A 14952-nucleotide genomic window follows, 5' to 3' on the forward strand; every position below is an offset into this window, starting at 1 on the left:
ACGGCGATAGCGTGGCCATGCCTCATATACAAAGCGCGACGTGTGTCGCGTGTCTGGAAAGAAATCCAGCAAAAGTCTTTGGCGGGCGAAGACGTCGAGGAACTTTTGGGGCAGCTTACTGAGGAGCAAGACCAATACCGTAAGGCCGACCGCCTCTCCCCAAGACAGCTTGTTCGTTGTCGGATAACTAAAAGATCGTTAGAGCGCTTCCTTCTCCAGACAAGCCAGATTTTTGGGATTGACCAACCGGACAAATCCTTCCAGAGGCATCTCCTGCCAAGCTGGAGGACTCTTCTAGGACCTGAGGACGACGCCATCTTCGCCGAGGAGATGAAGCGCGACTGGGTATCACTCTCGCAGCCACAAAAGCTTGATCAAATGGTCGGCCGCATGCTCGCAACCAGGATTGGACGATGGGTCTTTGTAAGTATAGCCCGTCATCCCGACTCCTTGATGGAAGGTAGTGACACCCAACAGAGACCGTTCTTGGCCGGGAAGGAGAAGATCGGGGGGACCACGATGTACGACTACCACGAGGGTCTCATAAAAGCCCTGATTTTGGTTGGTTTCAGCTGCATTATCGGCGTCTTCGCATGTGCTCCCGTGGCCATCCAGTCCCTCAATGTCAACTCAGTTGCGGGAGAGGTAGCTACGTACCTTGTGTTCATGATCGTCTTTGCCTGGCTGAGTCAAGCCCTTCTCCGTGGAGACGAGAAGATCCTTTTGACCTGCCTTGCGTACGCAGCCCTCATGGCAACTGTGATGAGGCAGGGCGAGTAGTTGCGGGTTTGGGGCGTGGGCAGAGGTGGGAGGCGACGCGGCGAGAGAGAATTCGAACTTCGTGTTGTATCGACCCTACCATGGACTGTAAGTATAGGTTCTAGCTCAATACATCGACGGGATGCTTTTCAACGATCGTTGTACCTGCAGTGATTGTTGTGATGACTCTGGATACCCAAAACACAGGGCGCAATAGGGGGGCGGACGACTGGGTCAGACAAGCCAGCGCGAAGCAACAGCCGGTTGACTGAATTAAAATATAATATGAAGATTCAATGATAAAGAGCCTTTAAAGCGATGGACATAGAGGACAAGGAGCCTTGAAAAGAACGCGCGACGGTTTGCTTGTATTGAGTGTTGTTGTTGGCAAAATACTAACAAAGTGAAGTGGAAAGGAGGAAGTGGGTTGGCCGCGACTACCGGTATTCTTGCGGCTCAGCGCTGCCAGCCATGGCTCAGGGAGGCCTACGTAGGCAGGTAGGGCAGACATGTACTTCCCCAGCCCTGGCTCCTGTCCTATGAAAGACTACGGGTTACCTAGTTCACTCCGACAGTGAGCGACCATGAGGGCCGAAGAGAATATGTTGCGCGGATTTGATGCAAAAAACCTTCTAAGGCTACATATGATCGAGCCGCCAGCCGAGATACTCTTGTCAGTTCCCAGTTTCCATCCCTCAGCGTCGGTCTCGCAAGGGCTTCTAAACACTGGAAGCGGAGACCTTCACCTGGCGGAAATTACCCACCACCGCAGAATTGGACAAGTTGTGTGGAAGATGAGGGCTGGGAAATAGCAGGGGGCTGGGGAGTGTACAATGGGTGGCCCAATGGCAGGTGCGTGTGAATTGATGCCATGTCGTCGTGCCCGTCGGTACATATCCTCCCCGACGCCTCTATCGCGGGATGAATAAGCACGAGAGTCAATGCTTGGGCGGCGGTGCGAATGCTCTTGCTCCGAGGGTCGGCGGACCTGACATATGCCATCGTTCAGAATGCTCCGTTTGACAATGCCGCCGCGTCGAAGGTATCGCGAGCGTTGAGGCGTTGGGAAATGCGCTAGGGTCCCAGGCCTGGGCTATCGTCATGCCTTGTAGGATGCCTCTGCTATCCCCCAAAAAGGTAGGGGCCTCTCCGTCTTTCATGGGGAATTGTGCAAAGCCAATGGATGCCGATCGAAACAGAGAGAATGTTGACACGTGCCGAGAGCTGTAAGCAAGCTTGGACAAAGGTAAAGTCCAAGCTCGCTGTGTGAAGCAATGCTGTATATCTGAGGTTTGGGCGGTGAGCTTAGGCATCGCGACCTACCGAAGCAACGGATCGTGTGGGCGAAACTGCTCGTCAAAAGAAGGCAACCAGCCGGTATCCTGGAGCGCCCCGATACTTCCTCACCAAGCAGCGAAAACTGCCAGAGCAGCCGCCGAAAGCGGAAAAGGCGTCAAGCTTTGAATCGTCGGGCGCTTAGAATTTGACGTCAAAGGGGTCGTGCCCTAGAATCTGCTGGATCCTGGAGACGATCGAACACCACCTCGAAATGACGGCCGATTTTGCCAACAAAACACTCCCAAGACGCGTCTCGACCAGGTAGACTGTTGATGAGCACAATCGGTCGTCCTCCAAGTCTTAGAGAGTATTCCGGCCAGGTACAATTGGAAGTTTGGCGCGGCGAGGCTGAGGAATCCGACCTTGACCGCTATTTCTCGTCGAGTCAGCGCGGTTGCATCATCACCTGTACATTCCGTCGCCTTGGCGCAAGCAACGAGTTTTCGACCTGAGCCCCCTCGAACCCAAACCAAGCCCACGAACGGCGAAAACAATACGAGCCGACCTCTTTTTCGACATTTTCCCCAGTGACGAGAGAATATATCGTGCGGCGTGTTGTCGGCCATTGCGGCAAATCCGGGCTGTGGCGCGGGTACCGAACCGATAGGAGGTATCTCAATCGACCTCGCAGCTAGCCCAACGCCCTCGGCCTCATTCTGCTCGCCATCGATTGAATAATACGCTCAACATCATGAATGATGAATCGTTCATCATTGCTCGGGACCAGGCCCTCATACAAACTCCTGGTGCTGCCAAGTTAGCATCGCGTGTCGTCACAATGCGGTGGGAGGGGTACCTTGAAGATGAAGCCGCATCCGCGAATGTAAGTAGAGGGAGGAGAGCGGGCCGGTCCCATGGAGGCAAGGAGCATGATAGCTAATACATTCAGTCGTCCCATTCGGCCATATGGTTCAAGAAAGTCGACAAGGAGCCGTGCCTGGAAGGAAGTTGGTCGTCTCCATCTCGATCTCCCTCAGGGGCAAGTAGCCTCGGCCAGCCATCGTGAAGTGCCGGTCCGGGCCGTCCTCAGATCGCCCTAGCACGACGGAGCGCACCGAATGCTGCCCGACACTGTGGGTCTTGGGTTGCAGGTCTCCTCCAACTCCAGATTGGAGATGGTCCTGACCAGGTATCATCTCGCTGCCTGTTTCTGTCGACGCCTATTTAGGCGCTTGTATGTTTTACATACATGCGGATAAACGCGTCATGGGGAGCCAATTACGCTCCTTTCACGTTGTCTGTGGCATGGCATAGTCATCCCTTGCCTACCTATCATGAGTGGGAGACGACCCGGCTTACAAAGTTATTCCGAGACTGCATGTCGCTCATGACATGGATCCATGGCTCATAACAGCTGCACCTATCGAGCTTTTGGGCTTTCAGTGTCAATCTGTCTGAATACGAAAAAGGGGGGATTGAATCACCAACAAGGACAATAAGCATATGAACTTGTTGCAAATTGGGGTGTTGGAACTCGCCACAGCCTTCGCGACGCCCATCTCATGTGGTCCGGCCTAGTGGATGTTTGGATCTCACCGTCTTCTGGTTGAAATGCAGTTGGTTCTGCAAGCAAGAAGACAAGCTCGCCCGCAATATTGGCGTTGATGCACCTGCAGTTTGACGGCTTTGCCTTGTTCTTGAGGCCAAGGCCACGAGCCTCCGTCTTTTGGGCCGAGCGCGTGCTACTCCCTACTCACCTTCGTGATATACGGGGGCGACTGCGTTTGGCGTTGGTGGCGCGTATCCCCTAACAGGGCCCTTGTCGCCAATCTCTGCAGCGTGCCCCTCTCGGGTTCTATGAAGAAGATCACTGTGCAATTTGATTGCCTGCCTCCTTACGAGAAGTGTCCTGGCAACGATCGCTTCTCCTTTCCTCTAGCCGCAACAACGGCTGAGCCAGTTGAGAAGGCGTGCACTGAGGCACTGTTCCGCGCATCCCGGATTCTTCGCTGAGAGCAGTCGAGTTGCCCCAGGGGGTTTGTTCTGAGCTTCAAGAGCCTCTCGAGTAACCCCCCCTCTTGATTCCTCGAGGCTTCGGGCACTGTCTGCCAATGGGACATGGAAGCGTGGCTTTAGCATCTCGGGTTCAAGCTAGGCGAGAGATTATCAACACTGGCTGCCAGCTCAAGCCCCATCCATCCACCACGAGTTGCACACTTCTTCAGCCCCCACTGAGGCCATCATGTGGACGCCTTATTATCAATCGGGACCAGCAAATAATCTACCTCTGAACATGAGGCTATCTCCAACATCGCAAATAGCGGTGAATGATGAACCTGTTGGTTTCGACTTTCATGAAGCTCAGCCCCCTTCTTCTGGGGTGATGGCGTCCCTGGCTGGCCGGCTGCCTACGAGCTTTCAGTCGGTGAGCCGGAAACAGAGGGTATCACCGACTCTCGTCTCCCAACGCACACCCTCACGATGCGCACGAAACTTCTCGTCCAATGAAGAGGTAACCGGCAACTGCACCTCCAAGGCTTGGACATCGCGTACACCAGGTCTCGACCACGTACCCTCCTTGTCTCAACCTCTGCCAGAGTGGTACGGCCCGTGAGAAGCAAGCCGTTCGGGCTTTGGGGGCTAAAGCAAGCGTTGCCGAGATCATGAGGCGGGCTTCTGTGCGTCATAAGTCCCTGCAAGTTAGACAGACACATGATGTACATGTGATTAATACGGTGTTGGTCGGTTGTTGTTTATGTTGGAGAATGCCGCGCGGTTGTGCGAATAGCCGCTCATCTGTTCAGAACGCATATCAGGACAGGTAGTAAGTATCAGCAAATCGCTCAGTCCAGGACATGGACATCATGTATTTAAATATCTCGAGAAGTACTTCAAGTCGCAACCACGGGCGATGTGAGTAGGCGACCTTCATTTGAACTGATCCACCCCGCGCCCATACTTTAGGGGCATTTGAATGTAATGATCAATTCTTTGGTTGACTGGGTAGCCCAAACCTCCCACGCGGCCGAAAAGCCGTGGTCACGTGTTACCACAGTGGATGCCTCTTGAGTCTTAACTCACCAGGCATCAAGCAGCATGGCTAGATATAGGAGTTCAATACTCTGTGATTAGTCAAGAGCACATGCTACTGAGTTTTAGAGGATAATACCATTTGGGAAGGCCGGTCAGCTCCTTGAAGTTATATGCTCTATTCGCAAGATATTCTCGGACGACAAGGTGCCTAGCAGTATAAGCATGCTCTCCCATAACGTGTTAGTTAATACCTAATGTATTAAGCTAACTCGGCTTCGCTGAAAACGCGAAGCCGATTAATATAGGTTCTGTAGTAGTTTAGCTTTACTACTTAATAGACTTAGTACTAGGTGGTGCGATTTCTATCTTACACCAGCAACCTACCGCCTTGACCTTTAATTTGCTCTCATTGCCATTTGACCGCCTTCCCTTTTAGTCATAACCAATCAAAAATTAATAACCAGAGCCCGGCCTCATGAATCGAACCATAGCCCTAACACCAACGCCGTGACCGCGATCTCAACACCCAACATCAAAGGCTGCCGTGATCTTCAATTATCAGCCTCGACAAGACCACATCCAACATCCATCCTCAAGCTCACATGGGTAATCAGCTTTGCTAACAACTATCATCGGCTTCGCTGGCCCTTGACAATGATGATCATTAGCAACTCCCCTCATTTTTTGCTCCATGTTACTGAGCATTACATTTTTAATGAGACCTTTAACTACCCAGATGGTGATAGTAGTTAAATACTTGCTAGGAGAACGTGGCTAGGGCTTGCTGTGTGGTGATGATCGAACCTTTGAGCTTCATGGAAACTGTCAGTTCATCAAACCGTGGGACTGCTGTGCGACCCTATCTAGACTGCTGCACTCAACACCAGAGAAGTGGAGAGAGGCTGAAGGCGAGAAGGCCCCGGGTTGGACAGATGAATGAAACGGGATTGGAGGCCATGTACGCATGTAGGTTGCAAGGTACCATGCGCAGCAAAGGAGTTGGTGCCTTGGTTCTCCCCAATCTCGTTCCCCAGCGATTGGCGGTTCTCAGCCTCCTCGAACTCGGATTGGACCCGACCGCCTGGATGCGGCCAGATACATGAGATTGCGCATGCTTCCGAACGCATCGTGCTATTTTGGGCACCCTCTGACTCACCCGGAGCGCCACAACTCGCGATGTCGACTCTGCCGTCAGAGATTTGTGGTATTCAGCCGCCAGGGACGACCGCCTCACTTTCGTCCCTTGCATGGCTAGACCGCGCCGGCTACCATGCGAGTTACCCGGAGATCTTGGTGTAATTTGAGAGGTTGATGTCCAACGTGGTGGGTGAGGATGTCATCTCTCGCAGCTTGGTAGGCATGCGCGACGAAGGGGAAGCGAGGGGGACCAAGTGACGGCAACAACAACAAACAGCGAGGCTGGGAGATACCCGCAGGCAGCTCCAGGAGTTTCAATATGTTCCAGCCGGTCATCTCAATCGATCGCACCCCGTGCTTGCTGCCTCGTTATCCCGGCTTGTTACACATCCTGACGGCACTGCACACTGGAGGCCAGTGGATAGAGCCACACTCAAACATTTGGCCACAACCCCCAGCTGATTCAATCCTAGAGCCACCAATCGTCCAATCCCCCGGTGGAAATAACCAGCCCGTTCTCGACAACATCGCTCGGTTGCTATCACACCTTGTTTCGGCGCATGCGGATGATTCCCCTCTATCGGCCGATTGTCAAAGACCCTGTCGCGGCACGCGGCGTGGAGTGGCAGAAAACTCTTCCTCTCCCCCTTGTCTATCAGTCGGTACGCTTGGACCTTGGCCCGTCTTAGTCGCGGATCTTGCTCGGGACCCCCTCTGAATGGAGTCCGGGGAACCTTAGCCTGCTTCCTCCCGTCGACAAGCCTCTGCCGTTTCCCCACTAGGTCTGTCGCCCTGCTAAAGTGTTATCGACCTCGAACCCGGCATGTTCGAGAGCAACGCGGATGGTTCCATTGGATAGGCCGGGACACACTGCTAAACCTGTCCAAGGGTGCATGGAAAGTGGCGTCCCTAGCTGGCCAAGACGGCTCCCACGGTGGTCAACCTTGCTCATGAGCAGAGTCACCTAGAGCCGATCCCTCAGCGTGCGACGAGCGGGTGTCAATGCCGCGTCTAAAGAGATGGGATGCCTAGAGTCTCCGCAGTCCAATTTCCCTCGCTTGTTGAGGAGCAGCTGCGGGACCGCCCCCTAGCTTGCAATTGAGCCCTGTCGTTGCTGGGATGGAACTCCATTAGCACGATGTCGGTGTGATACACAACTCCGAGACAATTAGTGGTGGAGGATGGCCAATTGTGAAGGCACGACGACGAACGACGTCTTGAGTCGACGCTTGGTTCTGACGGGTAGTTCTCCCGACACATTGATGGACAGGTTGGACAATTAAGCATCACAGCACGACGAACCTCGCTGACATTCTTGGGAGACGTCGCATCCCCCGCCATCCTGATGATCAGCCCTGTCACCACACAGACCCCGAAACGTGCTTCTTGGGGGACCCATGACACAGTCCCAGACTTCCAGGGCCTTTGTAGGCCAGCCCTAGCCAAGGAGCGACTAGACAAGGGCCATATTTTATGGCGGCACCCTCCTTCAGCCAACCGTGAGCCACTCAGTTTCGTGTTCGCTTTCAAGTCAGTTGTCCACGGAAGCGTGGCCAGCTTACGCCCATCATATCTCAGGAATTGCTTTTTTGCTGGTTCACGGTTAGAAGTTCTGCAGCGACGGAGGAGGCGTTCACTAGCCATCTGCCTGCGGAAGAGAGACGAGACGAGACGAGACGAGAGTAGAATGGGCCAAGGGTCTTGTTTGGGTATAAAGGTCAGACTGCTAGCAGTATTCTTGGTGTAGCTAGATACCTATCTATCTATCTGCTCAGCACAGCTCTCATAGTCTTATCCTATGCCGAATTGAGAAGCACAAGTCCTGCACTATTCTCCCTCTTTTGAAAAATTACATCTAATCATCCCGACGCGGGCGGCAAGATTCTTGCCCTAATCACCACCACCATCTCCCATACGCACCAAGACCTTCAAACAATGAAGCGGATTGTGTTTCATCTGCCCAAGCCCAAGCCTATTCCCAAGCCGAACCCCGACTCTAAATCCAGATCCAAGGCCAAGTCCAAGGCCAAGTCCAAGGCCAAGTCCGAGGACGGTCATAGGGATCGCAAGTCCAGAGACGACCACAAGGACCAAAAGCCCAGGGGCCAGAAGTCCAAGACCAAGACCCCCCAGGCTTAACCCCACGAAACCGGCGCCATGCGAATCCGTCAAAGAAGCCTTGCAGGGCAATCAGCCCTACCTGAGCGAGAGCCCTGACTTGCACAGGTCCAATAGTGCAACACCAAAGCTTCTCTATGATGGGCACAACTCGGTATTTTTGACAAATTAGTCACGATTTAAGTTCGTCTCAGCTTCATGCTGATATATTCTTGAACCACTACACTGGCTCAGAACTGGCGAAAATGGTGACATCATGAGTAGTTGTAAGGAGCCATGTTCATATAATATCTCGTTTTCATGCTGATGACTTCTCTCAGCGCGTTGGCCAGGCTTGAGGAGAAGATATCCCACATGGTGATGGTGATGAGAGATGGGAGTTCAATTTCTAGGTAGTTTGGGCATTTGAGTCGTTTATATGATCGCGCGCTTAGTAGACAAATGAAACAACAAGATAGCCTCCAGTTGTTGAACCGACTGCTTCTCAAAATCCACAGGGCAAGTGGCCTACAAATAGCAGTTCCACTACTCTTGACTGTTGACTGAGGCTCTGAAGAGGCCTTTGACATATCAGGGCTCATGTCAGACCCAATTCAACTATGCCATGTAGTTGCGTCTATCACATTTTACAGACGACAATAAACGCGAGCCGCTTCAGCGTAGCACAGACAGCCGCGGCGGTCCACCCTGTCGCATGGCCTGCCACGGTTGGGTTGCTCAGTGCGGCGTGTCGCAGCCGAGCTGGGGCATCCCCAGAGGAGAGACAAAGCAAGGGCCATAGAATACCTAAAGGTACTTCCACCAGGCGCCACCTGGCTTGACTTGACTTGCATGACAGCCTGCAGGCCTTCAGGTATAGCGGCAGACTCGGGAGAGCCATCCTCATTCGTCGTCTCTTGTCATGACATGCGTGTTGGGTCGCGAAGCTCTGCAATGAGCTCGGGGTCGAGGGTCGCATTGGTGACAGTTTAGTCGGCACAATGTGCCATCATCCAAAGGGACGATGAAGTTCCGAGGCTGTGTGGTGGTTGCCTTTCCATGATTGAAGCATGCTGAGCTGTGCTGCATGCCATGATGCAAGCTCAGAGACCATCATTTTGGATAAATAACGCCTTGGTTTCCCAGGCAAAAAACGTCTGCCGTCCAAAAAGCCCTCACTGAAGCAAGCCGTGCCGTACTCCTCAGCCATGTATCCAGGCGTATCGGGGTTCGTTGACATGCTCGGGCGACTCCGCACCAGAGTGGGAACAGCGTCACATGACAAGTCGGGGCCCGATGCAGATGCATTCTCTGAACAGGGTACGAACAAGAGGTCAATCATCATGATCGCAGAGCGCTAACCGAAGACCGAACTGCAGATATCGAAGCTGGTAGTGAGAACGAACGTGTGTAGCTCTTTACATCATCTTAATCCGAGGTTAGCTCACAGGATCCAGTCGGGAATGGTCTACTCAGCATCGCAAATCTCTGCCAGCGAGATGTCATGTACATGCTTACGCCAAAGCTCACTGGCCAATCCATGTACTTGATACACACAGACATCATTCGCCTTCGGGAGCTCTGGCAACAACTCGAGCATGCCAGAGCCACAGGTAGCGACAGGTTAGCTGAGATAACCAGTGACTACCGACAACTCCACTTTGAGCACTGTGAGTAGCCTCCGAGGGTTGGGTTGTCGGATGAATGTTGGTAGACTTACTGTGCTTGCAGTTCAATTGGTACACCTGCTCCGAGAGACGGTGAAGCTGAGGTCGCCTCCTAAGAAGTTCTTCGGCCGCTTCCAAGCCGTCCTCGAACACTGCCTGCGTGGACCTGACGCAGCTCTTCACACTGGCACCCGTGAGGACTGGGCGATGCTGCATGACCTAGATTTACCAGACGTCTGGGCTCGCAATGCTGCCGAATACCAATGGGGAGAGTTTCTTCTCGTAAGTTGGGATTGTCGCTGGTACAGACCTGATAACTAAACGCATTAGCAACTGTTTGGGTCCAAATTCGACCATGACAAAGGCGTTACCTCAATGGAGTACCCGATCGGTGTATTCGTTGTCCTCGTTTCCGCTCTCGTCAACTGCGGCATGGCCGCGTTTCTTGGTGTTCCTGTCGCCCTTCAAGCCCTGGATGTGACATCACCTACGGTCTATGTCGGGGCGTATATAGCGTTTTTGTTTGTGTTCGGTATTATCATCCAGCTGTCTATGCCGGGTTACGTGGTGCAGTTGGTGTTATGCTTGGCATACGCAGCTGTGCTTGTCGCCAACATGAAGAATTCCGAAACCTGAGTGCTCGCTGCCGTGCTCCAGTAACGAGACCGACCCCGATGCCGTCTTTCTAGGCATAAACAATAGGGAGAGGTCATAAAGGCTGGCTGAGTGAGCTGGTAGGCCTCGTCAAGGGTCTGTAAACACGAAGATGGCGAGGCGATTTTGGGGGGGGTTGTGAGGAGGTCGTTGAAGGGAAGAGAATGCAATGCTGCTGTAGTCGTCAGTCTCTCGTTTTTCGGTGTCCATAGATGTAAGGAGATAGAAAAAGACGTTTTTGGCTGGTCACATCATTCATCGCGAGGACTCGAACATGCGCAGTGTCTCTGTGTCTAGCGAAAGCTGCTGGCCACCTTTGTAATTATAAGAAGAAGGACGTAAGGAACGCAGGACAAATAAAAGACAGCAGTTGGGTCGAGGCTTACAGAGAAAAGGGGGCACTTCAGCTAGGAAACGCGTGATAGATGAGTTGGGAGACAAACGATTGGAGATGGGGTTGAGGGTGAAGGAGTGAAAGAGACCGAGAGCAAGAACGGGGTTGTGGCACCCTCCCGGGGAGAGGTGGGAACGCGGGAGTCTGCCAGCAACGCGGCTCTGCTCCGTACCTACCTACCTACCTACCTAGGGAACCGGGGCATGTGCTCTGTATCACGGGGCTCTGGGGCAACCCAATGAGGGACCTAGCGCTCACTGGCAGCCTAGACCAGAACTACAATGAGAGGTCACAGTCGCATGGAGAGCATGAGCGGGGAAGAGGCTGGTAGAAGGTCGAATTGTTTTCTGTTTCTCAGCCATGCTAAGCTCATCTGCTTACTCGTACAGAGACCTCATCAGCTATCCTCCCCCGAGGGTACCTAGCTCAAAGGTCATCACAAGGAAGAAGACCGCAAATGTAAGAGATCAGCATTATATTCCTAGGTTGTCTCTTTCATTATCTTGGCCTATTATATATACATTCTAAAGGCCGTAACATTTGAGCAGTGTCATATGTACTTGGGGTCGAGACGGGACTGGCGGGGGTCATGCTCTGCGGGCTGGACATGGTGAGGCCGCCCAGATTCGCGACGTCAACAAGATCTCCAGGCATCTCATTGTCAAATCTCCCGGAAGTGGAGTCAGAGAGACCAAGATAGATCCCTTTGCAGATGGGGAGCGTGGTAGCAGGGGTTCAGCATCTGTTGAGAGATTGCACGCCCTGTGGGAACATGTTCATGGGAAGGCAAAAAGTTGCTCTGGCTGCCCTGAAAGCCCATCAACAAGAGCAGACAGCGAAAGGGGACGGAGCCGAGAGGCGATGAAACCCCTCTGGCGCGTTGGACAGGCTCTCAGCGTACCATCAGACCAGACTGCTCGGCCGCCCGCCGCTTCTAGACAAGATCGGTGTCCGCTGCTTCTGAACGAACGCCATTGCGTTCTGACGTCGGCGCGCCTCTTCCGTCGTGTCGTGGGCTTGTTTTGTTTCGTCTCCACCTCGGTGTTGTGATGGGAGCTGCTAGCAGGGCAGAGCTCAATTTCCTTGTTTCCACGGTGGCCGGTAAATCTTGTGGCGTGCGTGCTCGACCCATCCGTCGCACATTTCGCGTCTCTCAGCCGTCGTCTGTCAGTATCGGGGGGTATTTGGCCGGTGGTGTTCTGTGCGTGTGACCCTTGGTATTAGGGCATGCTCGTCGCGACCAGGATGACTCTCGCTTCTATTCATCCGCCGCCAGCATCAAGCACACGCCCCCCTCGCAAGGCAACCAAGCTACCCAGTTAATGTATCGTCCACCGTCGTAGCTGTAGCTGGGCACGTTGAGGGTTGTCAGGGATGCTGATGGAAACGCAAGGGTGGATGGCCTGTGCCTGATACGTTGGGGAGACTCTTTTCAACAGATATCCAACGCGGGAGACGGCCCTCTTCTGCTCCAAGGATTCATCGCATCCAACCCACGGCGGGAAAGGATGGTGTATCAACCTCACGATAGGAGGGGTTGATGAAGCCAATGGTGTTAGTCAGCCGCAGGCGTTGGAAACTGACAAGTCTTTCCAGAGCCTGGTGGTATCGGTGGGTAGGTTGGCAGGTCAGGGAGGAAGGGGGAAGCGCTGGCGACCCACGGTCTCAACTCGCATCCAGGTCCATGCCGTTCATGAACTGCTTGTGAAACCAGCGATAGTAATTAATCCGTGAGCAATGAAAATTCGAGACGTGGAGAGGATCCGATACCAAAGAAGTCTATCAGTTGGTTGTTGAAGCAATATTGGTGGTTGGTTCCTATCAGCGATGTATTCCTTAGGCAGGTATAGGGAGGGCTCTGCGTCAAGAGTAAGGCAACTCCCCCAACCCCCGACTCCCGTCTTCACCGCCGTTCATCATGTCCGCACCCAAGCCATACTTACCTACCCACCCACAACCCAAACCTTGACATCCAATTCCATCCTGTTTATTCTGTCGAGCCCGAATGCCTCGAGGCGATCCGCACGGTAAAAAGGATCCGATACTTTGACGATGAAAAGCCGTTCGACGGAGACGATGCGACTGTTGACACAAGCCCGAGTCGCGCAACCACTTGGTCCCGAAATACGAGTATTGAACAAACACCAGCGAAGGAGAAAAGCCACCGCCGCATGCATGGATGCACTCGCATCTTGGATCACTGACGACGGGTAACCCCGAGGCCATTGGTTGATGCTGCCCGTCAAACGTGCCAGAACTCTAGCAGTCTGGGCTTGATCATGGTTTCGAGTCCGTCGAGTATCGAATTGTCAACACTTCGTCAACAAGATCTTCTCAGCTGAGCATCAACCCTGCGTGTGGCAAGAAGGGGCTGGAACAAGGTCAGTTGTGTCAATTCGGCATCCGCTGGATAGAACCCACCAGAGGGAAGATGCTGACTTCAACCAGACGCTGGGCATTTCGTCCTCTCCACATGAGGCGCGATCTATCGCGAGCCTCCGACATCCCGATTCTCGAGACATCGGCCTCCTTCCAAAACAACGGGGCGGGCCAGCTTTATAGGGATCGTGAGCGGCCCTGGTCCATTGCTAGCTCGCTCCGGGGATCTCTCGGAGCGCTCAACTGCGGCTTTAACACCCTGTGCCATCTCTGTGGGGCATGCATGGGGTTTAGCAACAATGAGGAAGCTCGTTGTTCTCCTCTTCATGGGCTGTTACGACCTGAATCTGCCCAAATTCAGGCTTGTCGTTGCGTCCTGTATATGTTTCACTGTCGAAGAGGGGGCCAGCGAATCTTACTGGTCGCCCTGCTGTCTCTCCGCGTTCCGCCTCATCACAGCAGTTCTACCAAGCTCTCCAGTCAAAGCTGTCAAGCATGATGACAAATCCTACCCTGCTATATGAGCTTGCGCCAGCGCAGTTGGGCTCCTGTCCTGGTTTCTCTATTTAGCCGAAGAGCTGAAATGGACACAATGGTCGTGGTATGTAATGCCGTCGATCTGCTCTCCTTCGAAAGCCTAGCAGTCTGTCAACCGTGAGGGCGAGGGTAGGGTTGGGCCAAGAGCTATTAAAGCAGGACTTGGTGAACGGATGGTGGCAGCGTTTAAAGCTCAACGCTCAGTTCAAACATTGTGCTTGAGGGGACCCGCCTAAGGACAAGCCCAGCTGCGTTCATCTCGTCTTTTCTCCAGCGACACAAACCCGTCGGTCGAGGGATGATTCACTTTCGTCGTCTGCCCGGTTGGGGTTTGCGAGCTGATAACGACTTCCTTACTGCCGCTCAACACGGGATTCCGTATGCACGCGGAAGATTCACTTACTGTTGTTGGTGGCGCGAATTACCGTGGAAACTATCACCGAGGCGTGGCACTTGCCGGATGACCCTTGCCAGGGGTACGATCAAGTCTTGATCAGGCCGCACCGCTGATTGTTGGCCCTTCAAGTTCTGGTTGTGCATCACTTGGGGACGTATTCCCATGGCCGAGACCTGACGCGGGCTGTCTTGGGACCTACGCTCCTGGTATCGCACCCACATCTATACCTGGGTATCTACTGCGCACACAAACACGAGGCAGACTATCGAGTCTTATCTTGGCCCTACCGTTGCATCACCAAAAGACAGCGGACAAATCGAGTAACCTCCCAAATTAGACAGCTTCCTTTCATCATGGGCAAAGAAACCCGTTCTTGATTCCCGGCGGGAGTCTCCGATGGCCGAAGCGACCGGACCAGCCAACACAATTACCCGTTCCAAAAGCCCACACCCTCAGCCACGACTGAGGCCCTCCTGCCGATGCCTTTTCGCCGCCATTACGCCTGGACGATCATCTGGACTCGGTCGAAGTTGCTTCGAGATGAGGCTGTCTCTTTCTTCAAAGGGCGGTGAATAAAGGCAGCCCTGTTGGTCTTGGGACTCATAGGGGCTCAGCCCACC

The 14952-nt window shown here is 53.5% G+C and overlaps 3 protein-coding genes across 3 annotated transcripts; all 3 read left to right on the forward strand.

Moving 5' to 3' along the window:
• Positions 1–378: 378 nt before the first annotated feature.
• On the forward strand, positions 379–780 carry LRP88_06141 (uncharacterized protein; the record flags this gene model as incomplete). Its single annotated transcript, XM_083242681.1, has 2 exons — positions 379–423; positions 478–780. 2 exons carry the CDS (start codon positions 379–381, stop codon positions 778–780), a joined length of 348 nt encoding a protein of 115 aa, XP_083101617.1.
• A 7362-nt stretch (positions 781–8142) lies between these two features.
• Positions 8143–8346, forward strand: LRP88_06142 (uncharacterized protein; the record flags this gene model as incomplete). Its single annotated transcript, XM_083242682.1, has 1 exon — positions 8143–8346. The coding sequence occupies one exon, from the start codon at positions 8143–8145 to the stop codon at positions 8344–8346; it is 204 nt and encodes a 67-aa protein (XP_083101618.1).
• A 1166-nt stretch (positions 8347–9512) lies between these two features.
• LRP88_06143 (uncharacterized protein) lies at positions 9513–10607 on the forward strand (the record flags this gene model as incomplete). Its single annotated transcript, XM_083242683.1, has 5 exons — positions 9513–9624; positions 9684–9710; positions 9762–9974; positions 10036–10253; positions 10302–10607. 5 exons carry the CDS (start codon positions 9513–9515, stop codon positions 10605–10607), a joined length of 876 nt encoding a protein of 291 aa, XP_083101619.1.
• Positions 10608–14952: the final 4345 nt, after the last annotated feature.

Source organism: Fusarium phalaenopsidis, assembly GCF_050370095.1.
Source record: "Fusarium phalaenopsidis strain FUZ10S chromosome Unknown contig_32296, whole genome shotgun sequence".
Taxonomy (NCBI): Eukaryota; Fungi; Ascomycota; class Sordariomycetes; order Hypocreales; family Nectriaceae; genus Fusarium; species Fusarium phalaenopsidis.